At 41.5% G+C, this 13,196-nt stretch overlaps 1 protein-coding gene across 1 annotated transcript; it reads right to left on the bottom strand.

Moving 5' to 3' along the window:
• Positions 1 to 507: 507 nt before the first annotated feature.
• On the bottom strand, positions 508 to 2,183 carry LOC121974957 (uncharacterized protein At4g06744-like). Its single transcript, XM_042526258.1, has 2 exons — positions 1,200 to 2,183; positions 508 to 1,089 (listed from the first exon to the last, which is right to left on the bottom strand). The coding sequence occupies exons 1-2, from the start codon at positions 1,989 to 1,991 to the stop codon at positions 598 to 600; spliced, it is 1,284 nt and encodes a 427-aa protein (XP_042382192.1). The 5' UTR covers positions 1,992 to 2,183; the 3' UTR covers positions 508 to 597.
• Positions 2,184 to 13,196: the final 11,013 nt, after the last annotated feature.

The raw sequence follows: 13,196 nt of genomic DNA, 5'->3' as shown, positions 1-13,196 counted from the left end.
TATAACTAACTTGTTTTGATTTTACTAACTCTTTATTTACTTAGTTTTTTTTTCATAGCTCCTTTGTATTATTGAATAATCTAACTTTCTCAAATGGTTTTTGAGTTAGATCGGATGATTGTGGTTGCTCTTGGATTAGCTTGGGTCGCTTTCTTATACTATGTGTGTCCATGAATAGAAACTATATAGCTCACCGTTAGAATTTCTTGCCAAGTTGACTCCTTCCATTTATAAAAAAATATTTCATCCTTCTGTTCTAATAGACAAAATTATTATCAAGAGCGGGACGAATTATACTGAAATCCTGCTAATAAAAATTTCTCTAAGAGTTTCACATATCTTAGATAAATAGTAAAAAAATAATATTACAAATAATTATTTAAGTTGATTAGGACTGGGTGAGGGTGGGGTTGATTTGGTTGTGATTAAGATTAGAATTTGGCTTGGTTAGGGTCGAATTAGAAATATTGTAAATTTTAAGAATTTGATCAGACTCGAAACACAAAATAATGTAAAAGATCAATTTATTTCCGCCAGACATTCATGTTAAGTTATTAATCCGAAATTAATTAATTAGATTGACCGAGTGATAAAGAGCTAATTTCGGGGCGACTGATGAAGCGCCTCGTACGTCACGTACCGCGGTGGCGCCACCGGCTTCACCGCGCACGTCGACAGGCAACACGGCACCTCGTACCGGAAGGGGCAGTACTTTCGCCGCAACATGAAGCGCGCGCAGTCCGTCGGCGGCCTCTGCTCCGGCAGACCTAGTATGCAATTCTGCCGCACATCCAGCACTCCCGCCTCGATCAAGCCCCAGCAGGAATGTCCGAGCCCGGTGAAGTAGTTTCCCGAGAGAGATAGATTGGCCAAGTTGCCGTCCGTCGCTAGCCGGCACACCAGATCTGGCACCTCGCCGTAGAGCAGATTCTCCGCCAGGTTGAGCTGCTCCACCTTGAGGAGGCAGCCAAAGGACCAGGGAATCGGCCCCGTGATACAGTTGGATCCAGCGTCGAAGACCGTCGCGACACTCAGCAATCCAATTTCCTGAGGCAAGCAGCCGGAGAGATTGTTGTTGAGGAGGAGCACCTGTTCACGCCAAAATTGCCGAAATTAGGCTTTAGGGTTTAATTAAAACGAAATCGCCTTCGAACAGGGGAAATACTTCAAGTTGCACATTTTTTGTGGTTTGGGGGCACCTCAATTAGGGTTTTCGAAGCTTTGGATATCGACTGTGGAATTGGGCCAGTGAAGCCGTTGTTGGCCAGGGTAAGGTATGCGACTGGTGAGCTTCCGATTTCGGCCGGCAGTGGCTCGTTGAGATTGTTGTTGTTGAGGAACAGCACGTCGAGGTCGAGGATGAAGACGGAGGCCGGGACAGCGCCGGCGAAGAGGTTGAAGCGGATGTCGAGGAAGATGAGATTGGAGAGAGAGAGGACGGCCGCGGGGAAGTCGCCGGTGTGGGCGCTGTTGCTGACGTCGAGCTCACGGAGGTACCGTAGCCCGGATAGGTCGGGGATGGGGCCGGAGAAGTTGTTGGAGTTGGAGTGGAAGAAGGCGAGGTCGGGGAGTTGGTCCAAGAAGCCAACCACGGTGGGGGCGCTGAGGCTGTAACCGTTGAAGTCGACGGCAGCGATGGTCGGCTCGTCGGGGGAGTCCTCCGGCGCACCGCAGTAAAACCCCTGGTAGTCGCAAGGCCGGGGGCCGACCCAGGACTGGGTCACGCCGCCGGGGTCGCTGGTGATGATGCTCTTGAACTGCTGGATCACAAGGTACGCTTGGTACTGCTTGACATTGAGGAATTCGCTGGGATGAGGCGACGACGAGGGCGGTGGGGCTTCGCTGTCATTGCCGACGCCAATTCCAATTCCGACGCCGATGCTGATCTCGATGCCCTTTCTCTCAGGCGCAATGGTCGGAGAGCCACAGAGTGAGGAGGCGAAGAGCAACGCGAACGGAAGCAGCAGGAGGACGACTCTCCCGTAAGCCATTTGTTGAAATGCTTCCTTCCTTCCTTCCTCTGTTTTCTACCACTGTCGAAACCTGTTTGTTTGTGTGCGCGTGTTGGCACGATACATATTGTGAGAGGGAGAGGAAGAGTAGACTTGGGAGGAGTAAAGGGCGGGTTAAAGGAGAGGGCCCGAACGAGATCACGAGGAGAACAGAATCTCAAATTTTAGCTGTAGGAGAGAGTGATGTGTAGGAACAGAACAGTGGAATAGTTGTTGGGGAAGGGACCAAATTGCTAACTACCAGTTGAGTGTTCGACTTGTAGCAAAAAGGCAGCGTATGGAGATTGAGATCGACATGTTCTTTCTTTCTTTTTCTTTTTTTGATTAGTGAGATCGACTTGTTCATTCATATTGCAATCTGTTGATGTTGTTCTGGGATATGTTGGCAGTTGTTGAGATCTTGTAAGTTGTATGTTAAGACTGGTGTTTCCTAGTAGAGGCTATTGGAATGGATAGAAAGATAATTAACGAATAATTACTACAACGTTAAAAATTAATTATTTTATTTTAATTAAAATTATTATATATGAATCATTATTATATCAAAATATTTTTTATCCGCTTGATTAAAATTATTTAAATTTTATTAAAATTATTTTAAAATAGTCGTAGAAACTATTAAAGTAACCGTGTTATACCGTTATAGTTAAACTTTAAATCTTAAATATTAAAATTTTACATTCTAAATTTTAAATTTTAAATATATTATAGAAAATACTCTTTATCAGCATACCAAGCAGACGACGCATTTCTTAGTTGTGTATTGGGTGCTTGTTCCACCAAAAGAGCTTTAATTTCTCATGGTTTCGAAGATCTCAAGCATTTGTTGGTTACGTTTACACTACTCAAAACATAAGTTGTGTAGAACCTCAGAATACCACTAGAGATGAAGACATCCCTGACATGAGCATTTCATAAAGCAACAATGGCATCTAGGATCATCCTTGAAAAGCAAATGGCACCTTGAATCATAGAAAGCAGCACACCATGATTTGGTTTAGCTGATAATAGAGAATTGAAATATATTTAATTTACATATAATGTTTGTTGTAAAAATAGAATTGATAGGATTATGGCAAACCGATGGATCGATTGTAATCTTCTCCCACAAGTACAATTCATGTCTTCATGCTTTGATCTGCTTGCCTTCACTATGCATGTCTTCTCTCAATGGTGATTGCACAAACTGAGAATAAAGTCGGCTTGCATTTTAACCTATAGTTTCAAAAATTATAATTTTTCACTAGAATCTCAATGCTTTGATGCTTCTTAAGTTTAAGATGAAAAAGTTCATATGATCCAACAACCAAATGCCATCACAGCATAGCCTTAGTAATGTTCCGATGTTTGAGTGCTTATCTTGTTAGATCTTGTAAATCCTAAGTATTCTAAAAGCATATAAGAACTCAAATATAAGAAATACAACACAAGGATCTAGTTTAATCGAGAATCATGGTAGAAAAATAAATACATAAATTGAAATTTACGAAGAACCAAAATACAGTAGAATTATCATTGTTCTTTGTGTAATACTCTGGATCCTGAAATCCTGCGGAAGAAAAAAAAGAAGAGAAAATTGGTTTTCTAGAGAAATTAGGGTGACAGCTCCGAAATCTCTTCATCAATGAGAGCAAAGAGAATGGTCGGGATGACCTAATCTAACGAGGACTAAACCCATATATACTATGGACTCGTATTCGTTATCAATCCATCAATAATAATGAAGCGAGCTAGTGGGTTCTATACAAATCCACATCCATTAACTCAAACCCGTTATAATAATAATTATATCATTTAATAGATTTGAATTCTCCATATGTTTTAGTCCACCAAATAAAGATTAAATCCCACATATCTAATTATAAGTGCAGATGTGCAAAACTGACATGAAAGGATTTTACATATATATTTGTGATTTGCTAGTGAATGGTAGAGATTTAAAGAACTAACACATGGATTTTGCGTGAAGATCTAGGACAGTAAACAAGTCAAGACGAGTCAAATTTATAGTGTCTGATAAGATACAGAGGTTTGATTGTGAATCACTGAAAAATAAATAAAAATGGGATGCCCAAGCAGTTTGTTCAATTTTGTACCAGCTTGTTTAACAAAATGGTGATTTACCAAACAACATAGCTAGTATTGCATATTACCCAAAAAGCGTATCCATTTTAGAATTTATCAAATCACGTATCCCTTCTCATTTTCTTTCTTATAATACCCCCCCCCCCCCTCTCTCTTCCTTTTTACTGTTCATTTGAAAAATAAAACTCCGAACCATTTTATATTTTTCTCAAAAAAAAACATAATCTCCTCTTTCATCTCTGTTGAAGAGTTAACTTACGGAGTGGGCTGATGGCTTGCTCTTCCACGTGTTGAGCTTAGTCTAGGAATTTACGATTGTCATGCGAGGTAGGGCCACCATTGTTGAGGCTGCCACTGCGACCAAGAAGCACCTTCGTATCACTAGAAAAGACGCGTGGATTATTGACACCATCTTTCTCATCCTAGTAGTTCTCTTTATCATTTAGATGGATAGTGAGTAGTAGCTAAATGAGTTAGAGATGCAACAATCAGCCCTCCTCGTCGCCTCCACCACCCTGACGCTCCTCTACATCACCGCTGCGCCATCCAAGTGAGAAAAAGAATAAGATGATTATGATCTAATCTCATGCTTAGATAGGTGGTAATAGTCATTCCTGATTAAGGTAGTGTATTAAATTTGATGAGTTAAAAATATTTTGATATTCTTCTCTAATTGAACCTTGGATGTCATTGTAGATAACTTTTATTATTTATTTTATGATTCTTTTAAGATTGATTGAAAATTATAAATGGTCTCCTAATTAATTTGTTCCAAGACTATAATTTTAAGTTGATCTAATTCTTTTCATATAACAATTGGTTTACTGGACTTTTTGTTGTCACTTTAATTAGAAATTTTATTGTCAGAATTTTGGCTTTCTAACTAATTACTTAGACTAGACTGATTTTCTTAACATATGCAAAAGTCTCATTAACAATATGTCAATTGTTCAACTCTAGTTTTTTTAGCTTTATATTTTATTGCTGGTATTTAAATGTTCTACCTTTTGAAAATGATGTGGAGAAAGAATGACATGGTCATGGAATAAATTATGTTATTAAATGTCATAATCTTGTACTAGATTTGAACAATAATACTAAGACATTATTTATTCTTATAATTATAATAGCATTAATCCTACTCTATTTCTTTTTCTTCTGAATTAACAAGAACCTCTTTAATTATTATTTGTAAAATAGATATCTCTTCTTACAAAAGACTAAGGATAATAAACTGAAGCATGAGTCATATTTGTTGGGATCTTAGATGGCTAGAGGGGGGTAAATAGCCTCTTTGAAAAACACTAAACAGAAATTTCTTCAAGAACTTTGTTAGCACAGCACAGCGGAAGTAGAAAAACTAAAACGAAAGAAAACAAACACACAGTAGACACAAGAATATACGAGGTTCGGGGATAACTTGCCCCTACTCCTCGGCGTGTCCGTAAGGAGGACGACTCCTTGATCTTTCGGTAGATCACACCCCGGACAAGATCCGGCTAAAGATGTCTCCTTCTCGGTGGAGCAACCTCTCAACAAAGTCTTAGATGATTATAGATTTAAGCACAAGACTTACAGTGGCTGAGAAAAATATTAAGATGAGCTTACAGCCACGCGGAGAAGAGAACAGAGCAGAGAGCGCACAATCAACCTTCTCAGCAAAGAGCTCACAGCTTCACCAACTTGCTTTCTCGAAGGCTTGATCACAAAAGACAGAGAATTCAGAATACCTTTCTGAACTCCTCTTCTTCCTTCTTATGTCTCTCTGCTTCACTGGCTCGAATCACCGCCGTCTGCAGAATCGCTGCTGCCAGTCAGGCGTAGCCAATCACACCTCCTCCTCTTCTGATTCTCTGAACCCATGCCAATGGAAATCACTGGCGTCTCTGGATACGAACCAATAGCTAGAGGTCAAACTGAGCAGCCCAATCGTAATCAGATTTCGCCAGTGAACGTTGATGCCTCAAATGCATCTGTTGCAGCAAATTACAGTGAAAAGGGTACTTGTCTCCTTCTCTTAATGAAGCTTAATTTGAATCCAAACATGAGAATGTGACCTGCAACCTGCAAGCTAGAAAGACTCACAGCAAATGGTTAAAAACAGATAGGTGAATACAAATACGGCAATCAGAAAAAGTGCATGCAAAGCAAATAATACCGTGGGTCGGTCTGCAGACCGAACCACGCTCTGATCGGTCCGCGGACCGATCAGAACTGCGCATCTTCGGAACGAGCGCCGCCTCTTCCGGCAGTTTTCCGATCGGTCCGCATCGATCAGCACTAATCTGATCGGTCCCCGCACCGATCAGATGTCGCCGTCCCTTAAAGCCTCCCGACGGCTCCGCATCGATCAAGAAAATCTCGAGGCTACCGATTGATTTTGATCGGTCCGCAGACCGATCAAGAACACATGGGCTATCGACGATTTCGATCGGTCCGCACCGATCAAGAACGCTCGAGCCACCGATCAATTCCCGATCCGCCGCACCGATTAGGTATAAGAGCCACCGATCGGTCCGCACGATCCAGCTTTGACTCGGCCCGGTCGAGCCCTCTCCGACCTAGTCCGAGAAATGAGCTCCTAGCCCTCTCCGACTTCATCCGGTCCTAGAGAGCTACCGAACCCTCTCTGACTCCGCATGCCAAGTTTCTTTCTTGGACTTTTCAACACCGATGTCCGATCACCCTTGATCCATCTCGATTTTCCCTTGCCCGGCTTCACTCACTGTGACTTGCACCCAGCTTCACTCACTAGGTTTTCACCGCTTCACTCACCGTGACTTGCACCTAGCTTCACTCACTAGGGTTTTCACCGCTTCACTCACCGTGACTTTCACCTCGCTTCAATCAGTCAACCTAGTCAACCTGGATTAGTAATTAATCTGAGTTAATTATCCGATACAAACTTAAATCAGTGTCAATAGCAAAACAACATCCGTGTCAGACAGTATCAACAATCTCTCCCTTTTTGTTGTTTGACAACACGATTTAAGTTTAGATCAGAAATGCTCATATACCCATAATTTTAGGGAAATCAGGATCCTCCCCCTAAGACGGATACACCACAGTCAAGGACGGAATCAAGATCCTTCCTGTTATCCTCTCCCCTAAAATCAAGCTTTCATACATTTCTAAACTTAGGTATCCTCTCCCCCTTTGTCAAACACCGAAAAGGTGCAAAAGAGGTGACAAAACTACAAAGGCTCTCCCTTAATCCATACCGCCTTCTTTTAATCGACCTAGAGTTCCCTCTAAGGTCACAATACGACAGTAAGAAAGACAAAAGATACAATCAAATCATGGCATAGGAACAACATAAAAAAAAACATAGAAAATGAAGCATAATAAGGAGCAAGCAAATATAAAACCGAGTAGCATAAATATATGAGTAGCATCAGAAGTGCAAACATCCAGGTCAGACTAACAAATAACATCCAAAATACATACAGACAAGGTGACACACAGACTATATCAATCAACGTCCTCAACATGAGGAGCATCATCATCATCGGCAGGAAGGGTGAAATCCTGAGGCGGCACGCTGGAGGATGGATAGCCTGGGTAAGACTGCGGAGGCGGGTAGCGTGCCATCCATCCGAGTAGCAACTGCTGTGTCACCACCTGATGACTGCGCATATCATCGAAGCGCTGGTCAATATGCCCGCGCAGGTCATCGTAGCGCTGGTCAATCCGTATGCGTAGTCCATCGAACTCAGCAGTCACCATCTCCTCGTGACGATCAAATCGGCTCTCCAACTCAGCGATCTGCCAGCGCAGGTCTGGATCCGCCTCGCCAATGTCAGCAGGAGGAGCAGCAACAGGAGCAGCTGCAACCTGTCGTGGAGGTCCCCGTGGTAACTCACCTAAAGCTCTCCCATCCTTCCACTGAACATCCCCATTTTGCCCTATGATTCCAGACTTGGAAAATGCCCGTTTCCCAAGTCGGCAATCCTGCCTGACCATTTTGATTATTCTACCCTTAGAGACATCAACCTGAAGGGTCTCAAGCCAATCAGTAATTATATGCCCATAAGGCATATAAATAGTGAAGCCGCTAGGCTGAGAATATGATATGATCGAGGAGTAGATGTTCGACATGATATCAAAATCGAGACGCCGACGCAAACCATAAAGCATAAGACAATGATATGATCGGATCTCAGATAATGGTTTAGATGTGATAGGTAGAAGGCAGTTCGTGACAATTTTAAAAAGAATGTAATCTTGAGGAGATAATCTCAAGGCTGCAAAAGTAGGGAAGTCAACATCTAGCTCATCTAGCCCTTGTCTAGGTTGTCTGAAGAAGTACTCATATATATCGTCAGGTGAGATATCAAACGGTGGAGGTAACTGATCTGGTAAGTCAGGAAATATCGAAAAGACATCACCGGAACACCTCCGACAATTGAGATACTCAAAGAAAGATGAGATACTGAAATCAAGAGTCCGCTTAGCAACTCTTGTTTTAAAACCTTGATCATTAGTCTCATGAAGGTTATTATAGAACTCAGAGACCAAGTCATAGTTGATATCCCGTTCCAAGTAGACTAGTGAATCTAGTTTGTAGTATGCTATGATTTCGGACACTTGTGGGCAAAATTCGTCCATGAATTTTCTATCCACGGACCTACAAGGGAGTAATTTGAATGTCCTTTGTTGAAAAGCTTGCTCAGACTGGCGGTTTGGGAATCTACTGGAACTAGCTGGTTGGGGTCGGGAAGGAGCAGCAGGAGTTTTGGATTTGGATGTCTTGGTTGGTTCCTTAGAGGTTCCCTCACCATCAGTGGGTTTCTTCCTAAGGGGATACAATGGGAAAAACGAAAAGCACAGGAGCCACCAACAATTAAGAACCGAAACAACAGAACAACAGATTCAGTGAGAAACATAATGCCAAGTTCTAGAGAGGTAAGAAGTTACCTTGGTGCCATTTGAACTTTAGACTAGGGCTTCCGAGGGTTAGAGCTTCGGGTAGGGTTTGGCGTGCAAAGAGAAGAGAGAAGGGAGGACTGGTGGGGAGAGTCGGCTAGGGTTCGCGTGAACGAGGAAGAGAAGGGATCGGGAGGTTTTAAGGGTTTAGATGGGTGTACAGTGAAGAAATGATCGGACGGTTGTCCGATCAGAAGGTGTCAGAAGCCTCCTGATCGGTCCCTGAACCGATCCAGGAACATCCTGATCGGTCCACGGACCGATCAGGAGACGATCAGTACGATCAGCGAGCTTCCTGATCGGTCGGTAGACCGATCAGAGATTGATCAGTGGCTTTTGTGCCGAATTGACCTGATCGGTCTCCGGACCGATCAGGGATCTCTCTGATCGGTCTGTAGACCGATCAGAAAGGGATCAGTAGCGTGCTAGACTGACTTGATCGGTCCGTAGACCGATCAGTGTCTGATTTCTCCCGTAATTTCAGTAACTGAAAGTTGTAATTCCGGTAACTGAAAGCTGTAATTTCAGTAACTTGTGTCCGATAATTCGTGGAAGTTTCTCTAGGAAAACTTCCATGTTCAGAGCCTAGAACCTACAAGCATAACTCTTACCTAAAAGTTATGGTCTGAACTTGTTTATAGTCTTAAGGTTTCAGATTCTTATCAAACAAAAACCTCACACTAACTCCAACCATATGGGGTTCTGTCTTCTTGGTCCTTAAGAGTTCAAAACTCATTTCTATGATCAGGTTCAAGTTTGTCAAAATATAAACAACTTGTCCTAATTTTCAAGCAAGGCACGAAAGCTGAAATTCTTGATCCTTGTTATGTTTAGTTTCAAGTTTGTCAAAATATATCCAAGTTGTTATTATTTCCTTTAACACCCTATCGTTTTATCAATCAAAGTCATGACTTGAACCAAGCAACAATACCAATCAACACATCAACCATCAACCATGATTAGAAAATTTCTAGGCAAAAGTCCAACCAAGATTCCTTGGTTGGAATATATGAGTAAGATCTAGGAGCCAAATACACATGAATTATGTAATGGCCTTCCCCATACTCAATTAATGTCTCTTCAACCTAATTATTCAAGGGATGCATGATACATTTTGAATAATTGGGTTGATCCTAGCATCTCACCCCATTTCTAGCAAACAAAAATATTTTGTTAAACCTTATAGTTTGTGTGAGATGTTCCCAAGTTGCCCAAATTATTGTCCCAATTACTCTTGTCATTTTAATAGTCCTTATTGATCATGGTGAAGTTCTAATGACCTAAGGAGCCAAACACATTCCCAACTCCCTCCTTAAATGACTAAATTCATTCTCCGGAAGGGGTTTGGTGAAAATGTCGGCTAGGTTTGACTTTGACTCCACATATGTGAGCACAATGTCTCCCCTAGCTACGTGATCTCTTATGAAGTGATGACGCACTTCAATGTGTTTGGTCCTCGAATGATGGACTGGATTTTTAGTTAGGTTGATCGTGCTAATGTTGTCACATAGCACTTGTACACCCTTATAAGAAAGTCCATAATCCTCTAGGGTGTGTATCATCCACAACAACTGTGATACACTCTCTCCCATGGCAATATATTCGGCCTCGGTCGTGGAGAGAGCAACACAATGTTGCTTCCGACTTGACCAACTAACTAATGATGAACCTAAGAATTGGCAACCCCCACTAGTGCTTTTCCGATCCAATTTGCACCCAGCATAATCGGAATCGGTATAGCCTATCAAGTCAAAAGACTCTGTACGAGGGTACCATAGACCTACTCGAATTGTGCCCTTAAGGTATCTCAATATTCTCTTAACTGCAATTAAATGAGATTCCTTGGCACAGACTTGATACCTAGCGCACATGCCCACAGCAAAGAGTATGTCCGGTCGACTAGCTGTGAGATATAGAAGACTACCAATCATGCTTCTATATTGCGTTAGATCAATTGGTTTCCCACTCTCATCATTGTCAAGGCGAGTGTTTGTCGCCATTGGAGTGGACACTTCCTTAGAGTCACTCATATTGAATTTTCTAAGCATCTCTTGAGTGTATTTCGTCTGATGGACATAAATGCCATCTCGAGTTTGTTTGATTTCAAGTCCAAGGAAGAATGTCAATTCTCCTACTAGACTCATCTCAAACTCACTTTCCATGTGAGAAATAAATTCATTCAAATAGCCCTTGTTATTTGAGCCACAAATTATGTCATCGACATATACTTGGGCTACAAAAATATTTTCACCATCTCTACGCAGAAATAGTGTTGGGTCTATTTGGCCTCTCACAAAACCCTTTTCTAGTAAATATGTTGACAACCTTTCGTACCAAGCTCGTGGTGCTTGTTTAAGCCCATAAAGTGCTTTCTTGAGCTTGTACACGTGGTTTGGAGCTTCGGTATTCACAAACCCCGGTGGTTGTTCAACATAGACTTCTTCTTTAATAAAACCATTTAAGAAGGCAGATTTAACATCCATTTGATAGAGTTTGAAACCTCTATGTGCAGCAAAAGCTAGCATCAAACGAATGGACTCTAATCGTGCCACGGGAGCATAAGTCTCATCATAATCGAGACCTTCGACTTGACTATAGCCCTTGGCTACAAGTCTTGCCTTGTTTCTTACAACTTCTCCCTTTTGATTTAACTTATTTTTGAAGACTCATTTAGTTCCAATAATGGTGGTCTTCTTAGGTCTAGGGACTAAGTCCCACACTTGGCTCCTTTCAAATTGACCTAATTCGTCTTGCATAGCTATGATCCAATCAGGATCGTGCAATGCCTCATCAATTAATTTTGGTTCAATCTCTGAAATCAATGCGACTTCATTAGACTCATTTCTGAAGAATGACCTAGTCCTAACCCCTTGTTGAATGTCTCCCACAATTTGGTCTTGGGGATGACTAGAGGCTATCCTAGATTGTCTTGGTGTTGATGGTGCCTCATGAATGGTCTCACTAGGCACAGGCAAGGACTCAATATCTGGCAAAGGATCAGATTGAGTTCTTTGTTGCCTTTGCCCATCAACATCAGAGTCAACTTCGACTCGTTCTTCATTTTGATCATTCAAACTTAGATTTCTAAGTTCAAATTGAATTTCTCCTATAGCCCTTGATTGATCATTTGAGTTAGGGATTTCTTCAAAAGCTACATCAGAGGACTCTTCAATCAATTTAGTCCTATTGTTGTAGACTCGATAGACTTTGCTGGTGAGCGAGTACCCAACCAGTATCCCCTCATCAGCCTTGGCCGAAAATTTTCCAAGATGGTCCTTGGTGTTCAAAATAAACACCTTACAACCAAACACCCTAAGATGTTTAATTGTAGGTGATTTCCCAAACCAAAGTTCATGGGGAGTCTTTCCTAAAAACCTATGTATTAAAACTCGATTTTGCACATAGCAAGTTGTATTCACAGCTTCAGCCCATAAGTAGCTCGGTAGTGAGTACTCATTGAGCATGCTTCGTGCAGCCTCTTGTAAGACTCGGTTCTTTCTCTCCACAACCCCATTTTGCTGTGGGGTCCTCGGAGTAGAGAACTCATGCCTATATCCCTTTTCTTGACAAAACTCTAAAAACCTATGATTTTGAAATTCCCACCATGATCACTTCTAATGGTTTTAATTGTTGTTGATTTTCATTTTCAGTTCTTCTACAAAAGGAAATAAAAATATCTATAGTTTGGTCCTTATGTTTCAAAAAGAAAGTCCATGTGTATCTAGTAAAATCATCAACGATTACCAAGCAATATCTACTTCCATTCAATGATATTACACTACTGCAATCAAATAGGTCCATGTGCAATAAATCTAAAGCAGTAGATGTACTTACAATGCTTTTACCTTTATGAACACCTTTTGTTTGCTTACCCTTTTGACATGCATCACATAGTTTGGTCTTGTGGTACTTGATGCTGGGTAAGTCTCGCACTAATCCTTGGTTGGCCAACTTCCGGATGTTCTTCATATTGACATGTGCCAACCTTCTATGCCATAGCCAAGACTCTTCTTCTTTGACATGAAACACTTAATCAAAGCATTAGTAGCACTTTTAAACGATACTTGATAAATATTATCAACCCTTGTGCCTACTAGTACCGTGTCAAGTGTGTCAATGTGTTTAACCAAACATTGACTTGAATGAAATTCAATTGTGTAACCCGTATCACAC

Source organism: Zingiber officinale, chromosome 4B, assembly GCF_018446385.1.
Source record: "Zingiber officinale cultivar Zhangliang chromosome 4B, Zo_v1.1, whole genome shotgun sequence".
Classification (NCBI taxonomy): domain Eukaryota; kingdom Viridiplantae; phylum Streptophyta; class Magnoliopsida; order Zingiberales; family Zingiberaceae; genus Zingiber; species Zingiber officinale.
This window is presented reverse-complemented; position numbering and strand designations above follow the sequence as displayed.